At 54.6% G+C, this 21,334-nt stretch overlaps 7 protein-coding genes across 7 annotated transcripts; 4 read left to right on the plus strand and 3 right to left on the minus strand.

The window, feature by feature from the left end:
- Positions 1–146: 146 nt before the first annotated feature.
- CLAFUR5_05667 (Trans-acting enoyl reductase) lies at positions 147–1,861 on the plus strand (the record flags this gene model as incomplete). Its single annotated transcript, XM_047904815.1, has 4 exons — positions 147–441; positions 761–963; positions 1,011–1,522; positions 1,576–1,861. The coding sequence occupies 4 exons, from the start codon at positions 147–149 to the stop codon at positions 1,859–1,861; spliced, it is 1,296 nt and encodes a 431-aa protein (XP_047761697.1).
- A 2,136-nt stretch (positions 1,862–3,997) lies between these two features.
- Positions 3,998–5,857, minus strand: CLAFUR5_05668 (uncharacterized protein; the record flags this gene model as incomplete). The annotated part of the gene is made up of 1 exon (XM_047904816.1): positions 3,998–5,857. The coding sequence occupies one exon, from the start codon at positions 5,855–5,857 to the stop codon at positions 3,998–4,000; it is 1,860 nt and encodes a 619-aa protein (XP_047761838.1).
- A 406-nt stretch (positions 5,858–6,263) lies between these two features.
- CLAFUR5_05669 (37S ribosomal protein S7, mitochondrial) lies at positions 6,264–7,473 on the minus strand (the record flags this gene model as incomplete). Its single annotated transcript, XM_047904817.1, has 2 exons — positions 6,264–7,094; positions 7,153–7,473. 2 exons carry the CDS (start codon positions 7,471–7,473, stop codon positions 6,264–6,266), a joined length of 1,152 nt encoding a protein of 383 aa, XP_047762606.1.
- A 435-nt stretch (positions 7,474–7,908) lies between these two features.
- On the plus strand, positions 7,909–10,176 carry CLAFUR5_05670 (uncharacterized protein; the record flags this gene model as incomplete). Its single annotated transcript, XM_047904818.1, has 2 exons — positions 7,909–10,030; positions 10,082–10,176. 2 exons carry the CDS (start codon positions 7,909–7,911, stop codon positions 10,174–10,176), a joined length of 2,217 nt encoding a protein of 738 aa, XP_047762017.1.
- A 677-nt stretch (positions 10,177–10,853) lies between these two features.
- On the plus strand, positions 10,854–11,363 carry CLAFUR5_05671 (uncharacterized protein; the record flags this gene model as incomplete). Its single annotated transcript, XM_047904819.1, has 1 exon — positions 10,854–11,363. One exon carries the CDS (start codon positions 10,854–10,856, stop codon positions 11,361–11,363), a length of 510 nt encoding a protein of 169 aa, XP_047762018.1.
- A 1,331-nt stretch (positions 11,364–12,694) lies between these two features.
- CLAFUR5_05672 (Chromosome segregation protein sudA) lies at positions 12,695–16,318 on the plus strand (the record flags this gene model as incomplete). The annotated part of the gene is made up of 1 exon (XM_047904820.1): positions 12,695–16,318. One exon carries the CDS (start codon positions 12,695–12,697, stop codon positions 16,316–16,318), a length of 3,624 nt encoding a protein of 1,207 aa, XP_047762015.1.
- A 226-nt stretch (positions 16,319–16,544) lies between these two features.
- CLAFUR5_05673 (uncharacterized protein) lies at positions 16,545–19,415 on the minus strand (the record flags this gene model as incomplete). The annotated part of the gene is made up of 1 exon (XM_047904821.1): positions 16,545–19,415. The coding sequence occupies one exon, from the start codon at positions 19,413–19,415 to the stop codon at positions 16,545–16,547; it is 2,871 nt and encodes a 956-aa protein (XP_047762016.1).
- Between the last annotated feature and the right edge of the window lie 1,919 nt (positions 19,416–21,334).

Here is a 21,334-nt window from a genome sequence, read left to right on the forward strand (position 1 = left end):
GAAGATGCTTGGCCTCGGCATCGTGTCGAATGTGACGTGCTGGACCATGGCACGAACACATCTGAAGCTCGATCGGGCGCCATCTCCTTCGGTTGCCTGCTCCGGAATGATGCACAAGTAGCACGAGCACTCTCCTCACATCCTTCATGTTCTCTTCACAGCACCCTACTCGCCTTCCATCGAACATCATGTCTCAAGACAAGCGTCAGTATGAGGCCATAGTCTTTGGGGCCACTGGCTACACTGGAAAGTACACAGCAGAACACATCGCCTCTCATCTGCCAACAGACTTCAAATGGGCCATTGCGGGTCGAACAGAAAGTAAACTGAAAGCAGTCGCCGACGAACTCCGCCCTGTGAGCCCGGACCGTGTGCAGCCTGGGATCGAGCTCGCGCAGCTGAACAAGGACGACCTCGTCAAGCTCGCCAGGAAGACCAAGGGTACGTGTCAAGATTGAGGCATGGAATGGTTGTGCAGGAAGTAGTACCGCGGGAGCTTGGGCCGTTGACGAAGTTCGTTGCCGCCGAGCGCGTGGTCGCCTTCGCTACAGACTGCGTTGCCTGAATCTGCCGGCGAGCTGAAGCAATGCGCAGAGCATGGCGACAACCGCGAGGCGCTCGCGCGATGCGTTGGAGTTGCTAGCCTCCAGCCCGGACTGCAACGACTAGTCGTTGCAGCGACTTGAGCGGCGATCGACGTCGTCGACAGCCCCTGGGTCCTTTCAATCGAAGGACATAGCTAACTGTCTGCGGTCATTAGTACTCATCAGCACAGTTGGACCTTACCATAAATATGGAACCGCCGCATTCGAGGCATGCGCTGAGACTGGCACGCACTATCTCGACTGCACTGGTGAGATACCATGGGTCTACGAGATGACCAAGAAGTACGATGCTCTCGCGAAGTCGACGGGTGCAATCATGATCCCCCAAAATGGTGTCGAGAGTGCTCCAACAGATCTGGTCTGATGCATCGCGTGGGTCTCGCGGGCAAGACTGACACATCGCAGATTTGCTGGATGCTCGTAACGCACATTCGCCGAACGCTCAACACTGGAACAGCCGAGTTAATTGATATCATCCACGACCTGAATTCCGCTCCCAGTGGAGGCACCCTTGACACCGTATTGAGCTTGTTTGAAACATACAGCCTTAGCCAGGTTGCCAAAGCAATGTCTCCATTCTCACTCTGCACAGTAACGCCACCCAAGCAAAATCGCAGCAAGCCACTTCTGGAAGCTCTCACAGGCATTCGCACAGATGATGTCCTGGGCACCCTGACCACCAGCATTCAGGGACCAACAGACGCGCCCATCATCAATCGCACCTATGGCCTGATCGACGGTGGCAAGTTCTATGGTCCAAACTTCCAGCTCAGCACATATATGCGCGTGAGCAACAAAGTCAACGGTTTCCTGGTACATCTGGCCCTTACTTTTGGTCTTGCTGCCCTCATCCTGCCACCTGTCCGGTGGGCCGCCCGCAAGTTCGTTCTCCAGCCAGGTCAAGGCACACCTCGAGAGTAAGTCCTTTTGCCGCGCTCAAAGCGCATACATCATTAATTTATGCGACCAGGCAAGCTAGCAAAGAGCACTGCGAATGGCGAGCAATTGCGAATGCTGATCAGAGTGATGATTCGGAGGATCCCAAGCGCGCCTATGGTCGTGTTCGATGGAACGGATCTATGTATGATTTGACCGGGACGTTCCTCGCGGAAGCGGCATACTGTCTGTCTCGAGAGTCCAAGACGCTTGCACACGAAATCGGCGGCGGCGTACTCACCCCAGCTACTTTGGGTGCGTCATATTTATCTCGACTGCAGAAAGCCGGACTTGAGACTTCCGTCTCAATTCTGCCTTAGGGTAGACTAAATTCAAGCGGTGAGGCTCCCGATTGTTGGAAGCTATGTGGTTGTTGACCGCTCCCACCAACCACCTCAGAAACAGATTCAGATGACTCGTTCCCGCAGCACAGCAGGGTCACCCAAGCCTCGGGACCAGTGGCTGACACGACGAAGTTCTTCCTGTCCACCGGCTGCGATCGTATTTGTTGTGTCTGGTCCTCTTTTCAATTTCGGCATATTCACGTGGCCAATTTGTTGTCAAGTCGTTGACCTTTCCACACTTTAGCGTGCTTCTCGCTAATACTACTATGGGCTGAACGCCACAACACTACGCCGCCCTGCAATGGCACACCGCCGTCTGCAAGATTCGATACCAAACTTACGCTGACCCAATTCCACACTGGTGCGGAAAGGATATCAACCTTGGCCATGTGTTTGGGTACGTACGTTGTGTCCTACAGTTGTGGACACACATCGTACAAGAACAACGTCTGTTTACAAGACGTTGACCCGCACTATCGATGCGAACCTCGAGGAATGAAGATTACGCAGCCGCATGGACGATGCGTCGAATGCTTCTCGAGAGACCTGGCGCCCCATCAACATCTTACTACCACTGTCCGATTCAACCCCGACCCGAGCGTTGCGATAGAGGTGCCGCAGCCTTTGTCGCCGCGAAGCAGTGTGGCAAGCTCTGCTAGTGGGCGCAATGATGCTATCATAAGATGGTATGCAGAGGCGTGGGAGTGAACAAGACATGATGCTGACAACCCAGCAGGGTCATGGAAGTTCCGGCATCGCCTGGAGTCATACGCATCGAACGAGAGATACGACAGACGTGTTGTTCCCTAGGCTACACAATGTCAGAGAAAGACCATCGTCACGATCGCTGTCTACCCAAAGCACATGCGCGACACTGTCGCCGGTTCTCAGACTTGCAAGGATACGAGGCGGATGATGATGACGAAGACGAAAGTATGTGATATGTCTTGTGTTGCATGTTGCCAACAATACGACAGGCATGGCTCATCGATTCTGTTTGTCGTCGCGACAAGCAACGACATTCCAAACACAGCAGGACAACTCCATACTCGCAGCCTTTGTTGTAAGTAGATCTCCCGACAATGACTCGTACTGCTTGATAAGTTGATGCTGATCATGACACGCAGTATGCAAAATAAGCGCATCTCATGCAAGGCCTTTCTCAGACATGCAGAAAGCGGGTTAATGCAATGCTTCCGGGGAAGATACGTCTGATCCACACGACCCAGAGCTGGCATGCTATATGACCCGCAAGCCACAATCTCTTCATAAGCGAGCTTCGTGTCTCATGTGATACCGCATTCGCGGGAGAGGAAGGTTGATCTCGCACAATTGGAGGATCTGGATCACTGCATCACCGGTGACGACTGGGCACGGCGCTTGCAAGCGCCTGAATACCATCATCACCTCAGACTTCAGAAGAAGGCTATGGTACTGGCGAAATACCCATCCTATCTAAGCGGAAGCATGGGAAGGCATAACGTTCAGGCGCTGCAAAACGCTTCGAATCACCACGAAGCGAAGATCGGCCGGTCAGTGCTGCCGTTGAGCACTGCGATGGCACGGGTACGGGCGAAATCTTCACCGAAATGATTGTACACGAAGCTACGCTTGATGGACTTCATCCACATTTACCACTGGAGAGAGGTACGAGGTACGCTGGATTGGCATGTTCGCGAAGATGGACGTCTGGTACCAGCCGGCTCTGCAGACATAGCGCTGTCGAGGAGACGGCGAAAGGCGTTAGACTGTGGATCAGTCATTGACGAGAACGCTCCATGGAAGGGTTCCAAAGCACATACAATCGCTGAGCATCACCGAGGTCGGGAGACAGTTGATTGCCGCCGAGCGCTTCACCTGATTATTGAAGCAAAGGCGTTGGCTTCAACACGCTGGCGTGTAGTCCACTAGCAAGGTTGCACAGATGCAGTCGAGTTTGTACCGCGTCGCCGTGTACAGTCTACGGCGATGCGTATCTTTGACAGCTCTTACAGAACGTAAAATCGACACCCACGCCGGCAATATACTTTGTCGCCAGCACTTGCACCACAGCCATAAATCAAAAGGGTATTTGAACATCATGAGGCACAACCACACCTCCAATCTTCCCATCTACCACTTCACCACATCTCTGGCCTCCACCCATTCCTCCACCGCAGCACTCGCCAATGCCCGCATCTGCCTGATATCCTCATCATCATTCACCCCCGAGTCCAATTTCACCAGCCAGATTTGCATCAACCCCATTACTTCCGCATCTCCAACCTCGCCATACATGTTGATCAACCTCGTCGTATCCTTGACGGAACTCATGAACAAGCCGGGCTCACTCGTGGCCAGTAGGATCCAAACCAGATTACGCAGAATTTCCAGACCTTGCGGCATATTCTGCATTGCCTGGGCAGTTTGGACGATGTGTCGATGCTTCGTCTCGAAGACGAGGGCTTCGCTGGGAGCGGAGATGGAGAGATCGTTTCCAAGGCGGAGAACGACTTCCTGGAGAGTCTTGAAACTCTTAATGTCCGCGCTGCTGCGGTGCAGCCTATCTATAGCGTCTGCGACCACAACGTTATGAGCCAGATTCTGCTCGTGCACGATTGCAATTGTGCGTGGGATCTTCTCACGCCGGAAGTGATCGGTGATGAAATCTCCCTGCCGCGCGCGGAAGAACTCGCTTGGTACGGTGTTGATGCCAGCGGTGTAGAGATGTAGTGGACACCACAGCATACGCGCTATGATGGAAATCAAGTGCGCGCGCTGATGCTCGTCGAAGGCGTTGGAGGCTTGTTGGAGCTCTGCATCGACATCCTTAGTGCTGTAGCCGGGTGGAATGGATATGATATGGTGATCACCTACGTAGCGGATCTCTGAGTGTGTTCCGAAGGACGCTTCGGTGGCGAGGGCAATGACCACAGGCGAGGGAATCTCTGGACTGACAGCGGCCGTCAGATCGCAGATTTCTGAGCCTGCTGCGGTCATCGCCGCCGTGAGCTGGGATTTGATTGCCTCGACTTGTTCGTGGCTGACAAGGAAGGACCAGTCGTCTACATCAAGGATTACACGCGGCCAGTCCTTGCCGGCGTAGGTTTCGATCATCTTCTGAAGGCTGTTCCAGGCTATATCGTGTTGTGTGGCAAAGGCGTGGAGGTCCACTGGATTCCTTGTGGCGTCTACTTTGAGGATCTGAGCTATGGTTTCCAGCTCGGGCCAGGTGATTATGTAGCGTCCATCGCTACTAAGATAAAGCTGTGCTTCCAGGGGCTTCAGTAGTGCTTCCTCACTTGTCGGATCCACTCCAAGGAGGGAGTTAAGAGTGCTCTTCTCTATCCGGAAGTGCTGAGTCTCGATCAGACGCTTGAAGCGCGAGATGACTTCGCCTGAGCTCATCCAGTGCTCGCCCGAATAGCTCCGTAATACTGTAGGGCGCTGTTCGGTGAAGGTCAAGGGCGCGAAGTTGGAAACCAAGGTACTTGTTGAGCTTCTCCAATTGGTCTGCCCGCTTCCCATGCTTGATGATCCTACCAGTTCCGGCTTGATATTTTCAAAGGGTGGCGAGCCTCTGGACAAGTCATACTGCTCGGCGGGCGGCGACGCTTCCTTGATGGTGAAGAGAGGTTGTTCAGACTCGATGTTCTCAGACGACGTCGAACCTCTCGCCGAGTCATATTGCTCGACAGGCGGTGACACTTCCTTGATAGTGAACAGAGGCTCTGGTATGAAGGCCTCTAGTGGTGTTGTTGGCTCACGCAAGTCGTACTGCTCAACATGCGTCTCCAACGGTGACCAGATATTATGCGTACTCGCGGACCTGCTCGATTCTGGCGAACCCTCGCTTGCCAGCAAAGATGCATCAGACGATATGGACCGTCTGGCAACTGGCACGGGCTTTCGCTTGAGGGGTTTGACAGGCTTGACCGGTTTCCTGCTAAAGTTAGGTGCTGCTTTGGGCACAGCATGACCTGCTAGTGGCATTGTTGCGACTGGTCTCCAATCTACTATGCTCGGCATATCGAAGAAAAAGGTGACAGTGGTGAGAAACTGAGCCACTCTTACGTTCTGATCTACTACAAGGCACCACCATGGTGTGCAGTCAGCGCCACACGTTGTTGTTTCTGCTGTATTGACGTAACATGCAGCGTGACCGGCGGAGGTGTAAGGGCTCAATCAAGTTTTGGCGAGATCGTCATCCCAACTTGGCTCTAAGCCCTCTCGTCACGTGTTGGAGATCGTTCAGATACTGTGGGTGAGCATCGGACGTTGATGCATGCTGCCGTTGCTGCACTTGATATGCACACGTCCGATGCACTGGATTGCAGCTTCTGTCGACTGTCAGCGCATCGCTGTATGTTGTACATTTCTGCCTTGATTCCTAAGACGCTCATCTCCTGCCTCGAATACCATATGACAAGTTCGCTCTTGCCGTAGTTGCCAGCTTATGCACACCCAATCTCTTCTCCCACACAGTGCTCTTTCCCTCTACGATCGCGATCAACTCGTCTGCGACCTTGGTTGCAAACATATCGTTTCCACTTCCACGCGACTTCCTCTTCACCGCCGCGTCCAATATCCACTCAAACGCTGTGCGCCTCCTCTGCCGGAGACCCAAGGGTACAGGAATCTGCAGCGCCACACCACCACCTGCCGCGCCTTTTTGCGAGCGAATGCGCAGTAACGGTGCTACACTGTCGACGGCGAGAGTAAGGTATAGCGTTGGGTTGAGTGGGAGATGGCTAGCGGGCGGTGCGCCGGGTAGTAATGGTCGCGTGGGGCTATATGTAGGCGCGGGCGTCGTTCGTAGGATGTTGAGGATGGTAGCCATGTTGCGTTGCGCGGCAGCCTTCTTGCCGTCTTGCATGATCAGGTTCGTTATTTGCTGCACGACGGGATCGTATCGGTAGTCTTTGTTCAAGCCTTGGGCGAGAGGTAGCTCGGGTAGCGGAAACTTGTGACCTTCGCCTCCTTGCTGTGGTACGGGCAGGTTGGACGAGGCGTCTAGTTCTGCGTCGTGGTCGGCTTGCTCGGCGGCTGTAGGGAGCATTGATGAGTCTAATGGTTCTGACGACTCGGAGGCAGGAGTCAGCTCTACCTGTCGCCGTGCAAGCGTCGAGAACGGCCTTGTGCCTGGCTTTGGCCCGTCCTTGCCCTTCTTCGCCTCTTCCTGCATGACCTGTGGCGCATTCTGGCGTGTATCCTTCTCGTTCTTGAGGATCTACCCAGCATCGTTAGCTCCGAGCACTTAGCCAAGGATCGTCGTCCGAGTGACTGACATCTTGCACTGCTGTTCCCTGGCCCTCGATATCCGGGCCTTGACCACCTTGAATCTTGGCCATCTTCGCAGCCTCCTCACTGACGTGTGCTGCCTGGTCCATGTTGGGGCCCTTGTCGCCCTCCTCTGCTTCGGGGAGTTGATTGCTTTTGTCATCGGCGAAGGAGCGGTATGCTGGACGCTTGACTCCTATCACAGCATTTTGTGGTCGGAGAATGGTTGCGCGTGGCCGGAAGGCACAGGCGCGCAGCACTGGAAGCGAATTGAGTGCAGAAGCCATTGTGATGGCAGGCGCGTGTATGGTGGAGATTGCGGCAGCCATCTCGAAGCACGAGACATTGACGAGATGGAACTGCAGGGACGTCAATGTACTCTTGCCAAGCAAGATCCAGGGCAGCCGCGGGCGTTCGGATCATCACGAACTCTATCAACAGTTTATGGGCATGCGATGCTCCACCATGGCAGGACCTGGTGAGGCACCGTACGGCCAACAAGCCTCACACACTCTGCATCGCCCGCAAGGTTGAAAGCCCGGAATCTCTTGCTCGCCAACCACAATGGCGCCGGTCTAGCGTACAGCGCTTTGAAGCATTTGGAACGCTATTTCTAGCTTGCTCCCGCTTGGCTGGGACAAGTGATCGGTCAGTAGCCAAGTGCTCACTCGAACGCTGGGGGCGACGATAGCGTTGCCGCGCTCGTAGGCAGCCTCCGCGCAACCCTCGGTCTGGATCAGAACTAGGGCCGACTATCTGTGGAGATGAAGAAGCGACAACGCACCAGCGCAGCCAGAGAGGATGCCGAGGAATGGGAGGTTCAGGCAGTGACAGACTCTCGCCTGAAGTTGGAGTACACGGTCCGCTGGAACGATGGCTCTTCGACCAACGAGCCGCTGGAGAATCTGATTCCAGGTAGTGGGGAAGCCGTGGCCGAATTTCATCGACAGCACCCGAGGAAGCCTAACTTGGAGCACATTCGCAATACTGATCACCCGCAGCCTCAACTTTCAGAACAGCTGTCCGCGCAACTCCGGGCTTTGCAGGGTGAGTACGATGCTCTCCAAAGAGCCTTTGGTGCTCTCCAGAACCGACATGGCCTCCTGTGGGATACAAATCAGGCTCTTGTCCATGAAAACCAGATGCTCAAAGTTCCCCGTCTTGCCGATGCTACAGACCCGGCGCCATTCGCTCCGCATCAAAAAGCCATGCTCGAGGAGAACGCACGACTCAAGGGGGATCTCCAACGTGTGCAAGAACGCACCAATGAGGCCAACGCCATTGCTGAGCACTGGAAGATGCGAGCAGGGTCTTTAGCGGACGTGGATCGACTGTCTCAACAGTTGATAGCACATAACAAACGCCTTTTGGCACAAAATGCTGAGCTTTGGGCCAAAGTGAGGGTCAATGCTGGTAGCACGCCTTCTAGCGCTTCGCAACAAGCACCAGACCAGCCAAATGTACCTAATCAGCATCCGCCAGCTGGTTTGACAGTCCCACGGACTGGCATATCGAGCTCGAAGGACACGCCAGATTCGATTCCCAAGGATAACGAGACGCAACCACTTCAAGAACCTTCCCGATCTTCAGTGCCCAATGGCTCGTCTCCGGCCACGCCGGAAATGTTGTCCAATACATTGATACCACACCAAAGCCAGACGTCTATCACTTTTGCTCCTGGCACCCCGGCAAGCACAAGCAAAGTGCCTTCTCAAGCTCTGAAGCCGTTATCGACTGCAGGGTCACCAGCCTCGCAGGCCCATTTCAACAAGCTCGCTGGGCTCAAGTGTCATCACTGCTATCACGAACATTCAAACTGCTCCTACGTCCCAGGCGTAGAGTGCGCGACATGCGAGAAGTTTGGCAGAGACTGTCGTGAGGTAGCGCGCAATGAGGATGGGAGCTTTCCGCTGCCACGAGCGACTCTGAGGCAACAGCGACTGAGGGAGACCAAATCATTGCAAGCAGAGCAAGCTAAGCATGCTGGCGATGATGTCCCGGTCGTCGTCCCATACGAAATGCTCAAGCCGAACGGAACTAAAGCTGCGCCGGCAGATAAGCCTGATATGCAACCGAAGGATCTCGATGACGATGACAATGACGATGGGACTTCCCTCTTCATACCCGAGCAAAAACATCGATCGTCCGGCCTTGGAGAAAAACAGTCGCCAGCAGCTCCGCCCAACCAGACTGAGTGGACTATACCTCGGGCAGGCCATGGCAGGACAGACTGGGCCGCAGAGGCGAAAGTGCGCTGCCATGCTTGCTACCATACGGGCTTCAAGTGCAAGTATGTGCCAGGACAGGACTGCTACCAATGCACTCGCACCGACGGCGGCCGCGCTCGCCGCATATGCACGCTGGTAGAGACCGAGGATGGCGCTGCACCACTACCCCACAACGTATTAAGGGCGGGGCAGCGTAAAGAGAAACTCCGAAATGAGGCCAAAAGTACTGCCACTGCCACGGACGGCGCGCCCACCACGAATGGTACTCCTACCGCGAAAGCCAGCTCTGCTACGCTGTCGACCTTCCGAAAGGATAATGATAACCTGAAAGCTGAGGTCCGTACTCTCAAAGCCGCGCAGGGGGCCATGGAAGACACTTGGTCCAAGCAGATATCGTTGCTTGAAGAGGCGCTCTCGAAGTATCCTGTCAATGGCACAGCTGAGTCGCTACCAGCGTGTCGTAAGTGTGGAAGCACTGAGTCTGTGGGCTTGCGAGAAGTCCCAAATGGACGTCTAAATCTGTGTCACACATGCGGACTGCAAATGGCTCGGCAAGGCAAGCCAGTAGAGCAACATGACCGCGAGTTGAGGGAAGAAATCGGTCGTTTGAAAGCAGAGAATCTTGCTCTGAGCACTGAGATCGCGGCGCTGAAGCAACGTGAGTCGACATACGTGTCCATCTTGGAAGCATACTAATCATGCATTTTAGGACTTGCTACGGTAGAAAACGCTGTGGTCGGCTGGGGACCAACGCAGCTTGACTCTGGGCACGAGACGAACACTGTTGATCTGACCGAAGACTGATGTGAAGTACTTTTCTTTTGGCTATGAAGCAGTGCCTGCTGATGATACCTATCCAATGTAGCACCTAAACACTGCTCAGTCGCGTCGCACTTGCCTCGCGCATCCGTCTCGACCAAGACACTGCTGCTGTGGTTCGAGGGCTGGTGACAAAGTACGTTGCCGGCTGAGGTCTCGACTTTACATCTGAAAATGCTGTCTAACGGCGCATAATTAAGGGCTCGACGCACTATAAGACGCACTATAAGCTCGACTGTATCGGTGCGGCCGTACTGCTAGGCTACACGCCCACGCGTTCAATTACAGGCCTTTGCTTCAATATTAAGTCGAAGCGCTCGGCGGCAAGCAACTTTGTGACCTACCCTTGGTTATAGGTCCACCTGCCAAGAATAGGGCTCTACAGATCTCACTGAAGCGGCTGGTAAGCTGTTGGCAAGCATCGGCTGACTGCTTGCATCTTGGCAATCACAAAACAGCTCGCTTTGGGAGTGACAGCTGGGACTTATCCTATATTACCTACTGTTGACAATATGTTGAAAAGTCCGAAAAGCATCTTTGGGTCTGGAATAAATACCCGCTCAGCAACAGCTTCGTCAGTACTGCCCCTACCAACGACCTAGTCCGCGCAATGAGATAAGACGCATCCAGCATATCGTACAACTCCACAAAGTCTCACGACCATGGCACTCCACCCTAACAACGATGCTGAGCAAAGCTCGCAGACCTCCATCAACAGCGACCCAATCGGACGCTACCTCACAACCATCATCCACTCCTCCATAAACGCCATCAACACCCGCAACCTCGACCCCAAAAGACAGCCCTGGACCCTCTACGCCCCCTCCTTCCGCAATGAGCCTGACGGGAACTCTCCCATCATCGGCAATCTCCCCACCAGCTTCAGTGGACAGAGAACAATGACACTTGATACGCTCCTCGATTTCTGGAAGGCTATGGTGGCTGCTTGCCCTTCTTTTCGTATCAGGATCGTGGAGATTGAGGTGTGCAATGTGGAGGCGCAGGAGGGCACGGCAGAGGTGGCGTTGAAGGCGGAGAGTTTGGGGATTCCGGATGGGGTGGTGAGGCCGAGTGTGAGTGTTTTGGAGTTTAGACGGATGAGTGGGAGGTGGTTGTGTACGAGGATGAGGACGATGCCGGGGGTGGATTTTGGGGGTGTTGGGATGTTGTAGGGTGACCGGGGATTCGTTCATGTGATGGCACAGTCTGTTGTCGATGATGTAAGGTTCGGGCCAAGCGTTCATCTGTGGTAGGAAGAACCTCACAATATTCGTCCAAGTAGGCAGCGACCTTCTCTAAACTCTTGGTCAAACGCCAGACTTGAGCCGGACCTGCAAGATTTTATTACATACCGAACGTATCCGGAGAACAGAGCCAAGCACAATCTTGCGTTCTACCATAGAAGTCGGTGTTCAGGCAGATGCCCTCTTGCTGATCTTGTCTGGAACCACATTGTAGGCTTGCGGCTTGTTTGTGGACCAAGATGCATGCTTGACCACAGAGCGGGACGTTGGCGAGATGTTGAGCAAGCGCTATGCTGACGAGGTATGCGGTGCTTGCGAGGGTGAACATCATCTTGATCGGGAAGTATTGGTAAAGGTTCGTCAAAGTCTGGTGCTGCGAGGGTGAGCTTGTCATGACACAAGCGAAGTCAGCCTGATCCATATACGTGAGCGTTCTGCTCAGCCTCAGGGAACAATGCCTTGTCCGATTGTCACGGTGAACCATCTCAGGCACAGGAGATTGGTCCGAGGGCTTCTATTGTCGATGCACGGCACCACACCACATTGTGAGCTCGGAGCTGGAGCAAAAAGGCGGAAGCCATGCCAAATGTAAGCTAGCATGATTTGTTGGTTATGAAGCATGAGCGGTTTCGCATAGGCGGCCAAATAGTAATGTGTACGAGAACACCCTCTGTTTTGTCGCGAATCCTTGGTCTCTCCGTGGCGTTGGCGGACTTGGTCGGTGCCCAGGCCTCGTAGAGCTACCAGGCGCGTCAGGTAACTCACTGCAGAGACTTGAGCCATGCCATGCTGCGTCCCCTCCAACTGGTGATGGCGGACAAGGTGAGGCCGCGTCAATGCCTTCATGTCCAGGTTCTTTGCATCAGGCTCTTTCCTCGCAGGGCAGCCTTGGCTTACAGGTAGCTGGAGCTGGTACCGACCGCTATCGACCAGTGAAGCCATCGATAGCCCCGTGGCTGGGCTGCTGTGCAATACCGTCGTTGTGTGGATGAGGTCAGTGAAGATATTAGCCGTGTCGTGTAACATTAGCTTAGTCAGCTCTCCGGCTAGCGCGTTTCCCAAAGTGTCCCGCAATCGCGACGCGTCTCAATATGAGGGAGAAACACTTCCACTCAACATCTTCGTGTCATACTAAAGCAACCAGTGACTTGCAGCGCGCGACACTGGCACAATCATAACCGCAGCGCCGTCATCGGCGCATATCAACGTCACCCGAAGCACGACCCACGACCCACGACCCACGACCCACGACCGCCGCCATGTACATCAAACAAATCATCATCCAAGGCTTCAAGTCCTACAAGGACCAGACCGTCATCGAGCCTTTCTCACCCAAGCACAACGTTATCGTCGGCCGCAATGGATCCGGCAAGAGCAACTTCTTCGCCGCCGTGCGGTTCGTGCTCAGCGACAAGTACACCCAGCTCAGTCGCGAGGACCGCCAGAGTCTGCTGCATGAAGGTGCCGGATCGGCAGTGATGAGCGCCTATGTCGAGCTCATCATCGACAACAGTGACGAGCGTATCCCGACCAACACCCCGGAGGTCATCCTTAGGCGCACAATCGGTCAGAAGAAGGACGAGTACAGCTTGAACCGCAAGAACACCACCAAGAACGAGGTTCTCAACATTCTGGAGAGTGCTGGCTTTAGCAGGAGTAATCCTTACTACATTGTGCCTCAGGGCAGAGTCACGGCCATTACCAACATGAAGGACAACGAACGTTTGAACATGCTAAAGACAGTCGCTGGTACGGAGGTGTACGAGAGCAGAAGAGCCGAGTCGCACAAGATCATGCAAGAGACTGAGCAGAAGCGCAACAAGATCGACGATTTGCTTGAGCATATCCGCACGCGTCTGGATGAGCTAGAGTCAGAGAAGGAGGAGCTACGTGCATTCCAGGATAAAGAGCGAGAACGAAAGTGCCTGGAGTACAGCATCCACAAGAAGGATGAAGAGTCCATTTCGGAGCAGCTGGAGAGGATCGATGAGGCAGTCGAAGGTCGCACTGGTCAAAACGACGACCACCGCGAAGCCATGCAAGAAGCTGAGAGTCAGCTGGAGACAATCGACGCACAAATCACTTCGCTGCAGCAGCAGATCAAGTTGCTGACGCAAGAACGAGCACAATACAAGGACGAGCGCAAAGAAGCCGCTCGTACCAAAGCCAAAGCAGAGTCCGATCTGCAAGCAGCGCAGGACAATCAAAGTGCTGCTCAGCAAGCTCAAGCTCAGCAGGCCGAAGATCTCAAAGATACCCAGCACCAGATCAAGCAGCACGAAGCACAGCTCAAAAAGTTGCTACCGGAGTACAATGCCAAGCGTGAGGAGGAACGGACCGTTAAACAGCAGATGCAGGAGGCCCAGGCTACCGTTCAACGACTATATGCCAAACAAGGTCGTCAGAATCAGTTCCGCACCAAGAAGGAGCGTGATACTTGGCTTCAGCAGCGCATCGCCGAAAGTAACTCGTCTCTGGCGAAGACAAAAGCCAATTCGATACAAATATCAGAAGACGTGACTGAGCTCGAGGAGACCATCAACCAGCTCGAGACTGACATTGCCGAGCTGCGTGAGCGCATCGACAACCGCGGTGGCGACCAGCAGAACATTGCTACAGAAGTACAACGTGCCAAAGACGACCGAGATCGTCTTCAGGACCAGCGCAAAGAGCTCTGGCGGGAGGAAGCCAGACTGGACTCCGTCATCGAAAATGCTCGGAGACAGCTAAACAACGCTGAGCATTTCTTGAGCCACATGATGGACCAGAACACATCTCGTGGCCTGGCAAACATTCGAAAGATTGTCAGGGAAGAGGCCATCGAAGGAGCATACGGTCCACTTGGAGAACTGTTTAAGTGCCAACCCCAATACAAGACCGCTGCTGAAGTCACCGCTGGTGTCTCCCTCTTCCATTTCGTCGTGAATAACGACGAGATTGCGACGAAACTTATCGAGCGCCTGAAGAGGGACAAGCTTGGTCGCGTTACGTTCGTACCGCTCAGTCGTATCAATATCAGGCCGACTGAGTTGCCGAAGGCTAGCGATGCTGTGCCGCTTCTGTCGAGGATCAAGTACGAACCAACGTTTGAAAGTGCGATGCAGCAAGTCTTTGGCAGGACGATCGTGTGTCCGAACTTACACGTCGCTTCACAGTACGCGCGCAGCCATTCTCTGAGTGCCATCACTCCATCAGGTGATCGGTCAGACAAAAGGGGTGCCCTGACTGGAGGTTACTACGATGATAAGCAATCGCGTCTCGACGGCATTGCCAAGTTTGTTGCAGCTAGAGACGAGTTCGAGAACGCAGACGGACGCAAAGAGGAGATCCGGCATGAACTTCAGCAGATTGATCAAAAGGTCACCAAGGCGATGAGTATCCTGCAGAAGTCTGAACAGAAGCGTACACAGCTCGAGGGCGGATATGGACCTCTCCGGGAAGAGCTACGGAGTAAGGAGCGGGAGCTGAGTGAACGCCGCGACGAGATGGACGCAAAGCAGCGTCAGAAGGAGAACGTTGATGCATTGCTCAGTGACTTCAGCAACCAGCTCTCTGGCTGGCAATCTGAACTGCAGGCCGACTTTAAGAAAGCACTCAGTAATCAGGAAGAACGCCAACTGGACGACCTCAACGCTCAATTGCCAGAATTGAGGAAGCAACACGCACAGCTGAGCCACGAGCTTGCCGAGCTGGACGGCCAGAAGCGCGAAGTAGAAGACACGCTGAACGTAAATCTGCGACCACGCCTCGACCAGCTCCAAGCCACAGACCTGGACACGTCTCTCAGCATCGGCGGTAGCAGCAGCGTCAGGCTGAAGGAGCTCAAATCAGACTTTAAGCGGGCGACAAAGGCGCTGGACAATATCGAGACGAAACTGCAAGAGATTGAACAATCGATCGAGGAGCAACAGAAACAGCTGCAGGATATCGAGGCTAGCCGCGCCAACAAGGCTGCTGAATTGGAGAAACTCGAACAAGCTATCAGAAATTACCAGAAGAACGTCGAGAAGAACGCTTCGCGGCGTGCGCAATACAGCGCCCGGCTCACAGAAGTTCGTGCCCAGATCAATGGTCTTGGTGTACTCCCAGACGTGGCATTCAGCGTCCAGTACACCAACATGAGCACCAATACTGCGACACAGCGGCTGCACAAGGTGCAGGAGTCTCTGAAGAAGTACGGACATGTCAACAAGAAGGCCTTCGAACAATTCAAACAATTCGAGACTCAGAGGACTGAGCTGGAGAACCGTCGCAAAGAGCTCGACGCAAGTGACTCCAGTATTCGAGAGCTGATCGATGTCCTCGATCAACGCAAGGATGAGGCTATCGTGCGTACCTTCAAGCAAGTCAGCAAGGAGTTCTCCGCTGTGTTCGAGAAGCTGGTCCCAGCAGGCAAAGGCCGCTTGATCATCCAACGCCGCAGCGATAAACAAGCCAATGGCGCCGCCAACCTCGATGACAGCGACGACGAAGACCAGAACCGATCCTCATCAGGCGTAGAGAATTACATTGGTGTCGGCATCTCCGTCTCCTTCAACTCGAAGCACGACGAGCAACAACGTATCCAGCAGCTTTCAGGAGGCCAAAAGTCGCTCTGCGCCTTGGCTCTTGTCTTCGCCATCCAGTTCTCTGATCCTGCACCCTTCTACCTCTTCGATGAAATCGATGCCAATCTGGATGCGCAGTACCGCACGGCCGTGGCGCAGCTCTTACAAGAATGCTCGCAAACTGGTCAGTTCATCTGCACTACTTTCAGGCCTGAGATGTTGCACGTGGCGGAGAAGTGCTATGGTGTCAGCTACTTGAACAAGGCGAGTAGCATTGACGTGGTCAGTCGCGAGCAGGCGTTGGACTTTGTTGATGGGCAGATTAGTGGAAAGTAAATGTGATGCGGGTTGTGTATATGAGCCAAGGCGTTTAGGTGGATTGATGGCTGCAAGATATGGTATACCAGTATGCGCTCGTGCTGGTCATGGACGGTGCGCCGTTCACGGAGTTATTGCTATGTAGCGAATGCACCCCATGTGCCACTCAAGGGCCTCCACCTCGTAGTCAAGCGCATAGTGTAAGGCGATGCCCGCATTGCAACATCCCTCGACAGGCGTCTATCTAAGCCCTGATCACTTTAACCTTCTGCCTAATCTGCTTCCTGCACACAGGACAGTTCGCCGCACGTCTCGGTCTGGTGTGATCATGTGCCATCACCGGAGAATGCTGATCGGAACACCACTTGCACATGGTGAGATGCCCGCAAGGGAGCGTGCAAATTGTAGCTCTCTGGCTGTAACAGATGCGGCAGTCTAATAACACCGTCATCTCTTCTTCCGTCATGGGCTCTTCTGGTCGACCGCTATCCCTCGCATCGAGGCCCACGCGTTCGTCAGCTGCATCGTCCTCATCCTCGTCAGCAAAGTCGCCCGTGAAGTCCGGCTGAGCTGTCAATTCAGGCTCGCGGAATCTTCGAGCTGTCATGGATCTCGTGGCCATCAGCTCGTCCCGTGCAGGGTTGAAGCCGTTATCTTGGAGACGTCGGTACGCTGCTCGTGTCGCATCATCACGGTTGGCTAGGCGTTCGAACAGAGCCGCTGGCGAGTCTCCCATGGCGAGTCTGCTTGCGGCGAGGGCAGTACTGACACCAGTGGCACGACGTTGAACATCAAGTTCAGCTCTCGAGTGGTTCCCCTGCCTCGCAGTATCACGCAGCTCTTGCCTTAGTGCAGCTTGTCGCTCATTTTGTTCTTGGCTATTATGCTGCCCATGTATCTGCTCGCAAAGCTGGAGAGTCTGCGGATCTTGGAGCATGGATGCAAGGATGGCCCTATCCTCGCTGTCCCTGCGACCAGCCTGTAAGCGAGAGAACATTTCCGCCGGGCCAGACACACCCGATCGTCTCCTGACCTGAGCACTCATCTGGAAGCACTCCGCCATGATCTCAATATCATGAACGATGGCTTGACCACCTGGTGACATGGCCGCTGCCATAGCCGATGCATCTGGTGTGAACGTGACGTGCTCACCGCGCGCCCGACGTCGACGATTGCGCTCCGTTGGCAAGCCTACTGCCCAGATTATGTCTTCATCCTGTATGAGGGACTTCAGGTACACGGCATCTGCTTCATCGAGACTGTTGCCTTCGACACTTTGTATCAACCGACGGATGACAGCGGTCGCAGATACATCTGACGGCAGATTGCGGATAGGAAGAAAAGCGCCCATTGAAGAAAGGTCTTCAAAATGCAGCATGCCGTTCAGCATAAAGAGCGCGTCCAGACCATGATCGTTGTTTATCGCGGGGTCTGGATTCAGCGAGTGTCCTGGTGGGCCGGCAACAATGGCTGGAGTGGGAGGAACAGCTTCGCGCTGCTCGGCAACGTTGGTTGGGGACTCGGCTGAGGTGCGTGCAAGATTGCTCGCGCGGTCAATGGCTACACCTGCAAGCATACTCAGCGGAAAGTTGCTCGCTGTGCCATGGAGCTCAGCTGTGCCGCTCGAGTCCAGCTCGCGTGCCTGTTGATCAAGCAGTGCCTGGTAATCTTGAAGGTGATCGTTGTGGCTCGACTCTCCGTTGTGCTGCTGATGCCCGCGCTGATGAGCAACCTGGCTGTTGACCTCATGCGGCACACCCCAAACATCTGCTTCACGCATCTGAAGGCTTGCTAAGCGACGTAACGCTTCATCTGTCTCAACTCTATCCTCACCCTCCAAGACCTGACGCAACGTACGTTCTTCTCTACGCACTTCCTCGGCAGCACGAAATCGCTCCATGGCTCTTGTGAACATGCCTCCGATCGGCGATTCGTAATTCTCGCCTTGCGCTGCCATTTCCTCTCTCGTCCCAAACAAACGCATGTAGTTTTCGGTGGAACGCATATTGTCCTGCAGTGCTCTCAGGCGTGATTGAGAAGCTCGGTGCTCCTGGTCCGCAACATCTAACTCCGAAGCTGCTTGCTCTCGATTCCTTTGAGCCTCGTTGACTTGTTGCCTAGCTTCCTCGACGCGGGCTTGCATACCGGCGAGCGTGCGATCGCTCTGCGTTGTGCTGAGGTTCTCTGACAAAGCATCGACACTGCTGATCGTCCGCTGCGCGTGATCCGTCGACAATCTTTCCGATAGTGGTACGTCGGAGATGTTGTCCAAGGTGTGACCAAGTTGTAGCAGCCGAGCAGACGCTTCTGTGTGATCGGGGACGTTCTCGCCCAGGTCACGTAGTCCAGATATGACCCGCTCGATCCCATTTCTCATCCGATTTAGCTCGCGCCGCAACGCAGCAATACGGCGTGCTTGGTACTCACGATTGCGAGATGCAGCTGGAGTCATTATCTGTGCGTGAATGTTCGCCCGATCTGCATCACTCCGCATGCTCGATTGTACTGTTGGCCGAGTGACCGGCTGATGCTGACGTTCCTCCTCACTTGAAGCTGCCTGGAACAGCTGGTCTAACGTGTCTTCAAGAGTCGGTCCAGGCTGATTCTGTTGAGATTCTGCTACAGTGTGTTGCTGCCGTGCCATGTCCCGCTCGCGTTCCTCCATTTCGCTGCGTTCTCGACCAGCTCGCAGCTCCTCTATGGTTCTCGGTAAGAAGCCCGGAGAGACATCTCGTAAATCCTCGCCAAGCACCGCCACTCGCTCTTCGCTGCCATCGTCTCTCGAGACCACTCGATAACCTCGGTGAAAGTCGTACCAACGACGCAGAAAAGCGCTCTGATCAGGCACCTCCGGGATTCTGGTCTGGGCCGGTCGAAGTGCGGAGGCCTCTACACGATTCTCCCAGAAGGTCTTGCAGCACCAACAGTAGCTCTGCCACCGCGTGCCCCGCAGAACATAGCCCACACCATCGACGTAAGTGCGGTAGGAGGCAGAATGGGCTCGACTGTCGTAGCATGCGCAACACTCACCAATGGAGCTGAGACGGCAGGATGTTGGCAGCTTGTGCTCGCAGTAGTGCTCCAAGCGAGGCAGCCCAGCAGTCAGCGTGCCCATTACTCCTCAGAATGCCGGATTAATCAATGTCGGATGCATGCCCCGTGTTTGTGTGGCGACATTGATGACAGCCCTGGAGACTTCTGGAAGGTCCAGCCTGCAGAAAGTACAACTCTAGAAACAGCGCAATGGCAATGGCCCGTGCAGGGACCCTGGAAACGCGATGAAGGTAATTCAGACCTCACGCTTCTCGCTTTCACCCTTTCCCCTCCACCCACCAAGTGGCTGCTCAACATTGACGCCCCCCGCCCCCCGCCGGCCTTGCGAGGCGCATCTCAAACCCTTCGAAACTGCCCAAGAGGTTCCGTAGCCTGACGATGACGATGGCTCGCCCAACGGACGCCAGCTGCCCACGGCACGCGCGCTGAAGATGCCAAATTGTCGTGGTAATACACAGCAGACGAGCAGCAATCACCCTATTCTGCTGCGTGTTGGTGCCCAAACTGACGCCACACAAGATCTGGGACGGCCCTTCGTCCACAACGGCATGGGCGGAGGCGGGTGGCTACCACGTGCCTGCTCGTACAAGGCGCCGATCATTAACGCGTGGCTGCATGCTGTGCTGATCAGCTACAGTGCCTCACTTTCCGAACGTCCCATAGCGCAACCTGCTGATATATGCCCTGACTGATCGACAGCATAGTGGCTGCCTCACCAGCAGTCTTCAGCTGTCTACAATCAGTTGATGCCCAACTGCTCTGCGCAAATCGTTTCCGACACCGCGCTTCACCTTCAAGCGAGCAAGGACGATCGTGTCGTCCATGCTACCCCAAACGGCCCTCTTGCGTCGAATGATACGACAAGTCGTGTCTCACCAAAGCCTTCGTACAGCCGGGCAGGGGAAGTTGTCGGCGTCGGCGACACGAAAATTGACTAGGGCAATGTGCAGAACGTTTGCAAACGCTTCCTGGCACCACAAACGCCTATCAGCCACTGTCCTTCTTTCAGCACGGCATGGAGTGACCTGCACAAATCCTGCATCACCAACATCTTCCGAGAAGCCACGGTCTCATCAAGCGAAGCAGGGACCATGCTACCGGTAAGCAAGAGTTAGCAGCGGAACACTGCACCCGAGTTGCGCCGCTTTCAACATGGCCATTGGTCTACCGAGCACCCTCGCGCCGCATCTCAGCGGTCATCACTCAAATCATGGATCTTCACGCCGCCACTGCGTGCTCCTGGCATCTTGAAGCATAAGAATACAATCGCTCCGCGCGCTCCCGCTTCGCACCTACCACACTGGTCCGTAAATTGTCTCGGTAAAAGGGGTGCTCTGTGCCGTTAGGCTCGTATGCGCACCAATGCTGTGCGAGAGATGGCGAACACATACCTGATCCAAGAGCGCCATCTCGTCTGACCTTGTTCAAGCGTCGTGTGGAGCCACTGCATTTTCTGATTGCCTCCTAGGACTGGCCGAGCTCATGGCTGAGTCGGGATGACCATCTGCCACCCACGATTCTATGCATCAAGGTCGTTGCTTGGCTCATTCAATGTGGAGCTTGGTCTGCCGCACGAGCCTGTGGTAGATGACTTAGCTTGTGATCTACGCGAGCTCTTTGATCACATGCACTGATCGAGCGGATGGGGAAACGACAGATTGAGCTCACCGAGCCAACTATACCTCCGGACTACTTCGGCTGAAGACCAAGACTATCACCCTTTTCTTCTGGCTGACGATTTTCTTGCTGATGAGACGTTGTGCAACATATGGCAGTGTTGGTCGAACGTACCAAGCCAAGGTCACATCGCGTGCACTGGCTGAGACATGCGCCCAACCGTTCCATTATTTCTCGAAGCCTTCCAAGTCGCCTCCCGATCAAGCTCAACTACTACACCAGCTGCAAATGTGCACGACCTGCCGTGGTCCGCGATAGCATGGCACGGTCCACACTCTTTCTGAATCACGTCTTCGAGGATCA

The sequence above is a fragment of the Fulvia fulva genome, chromosome 5, assembly GCF_020509005.1.
Source record: "Fulvia fulva chromosome 5, complete sequence".
In the NCBI taxonomy this organism is placed as follows: Eukaryota; Fungi; Ascomycota; class Dothideomycetes; order Mycosphaerellales; family Mycosphaerellaceae; genus Fulvia; species Fulvia fulva.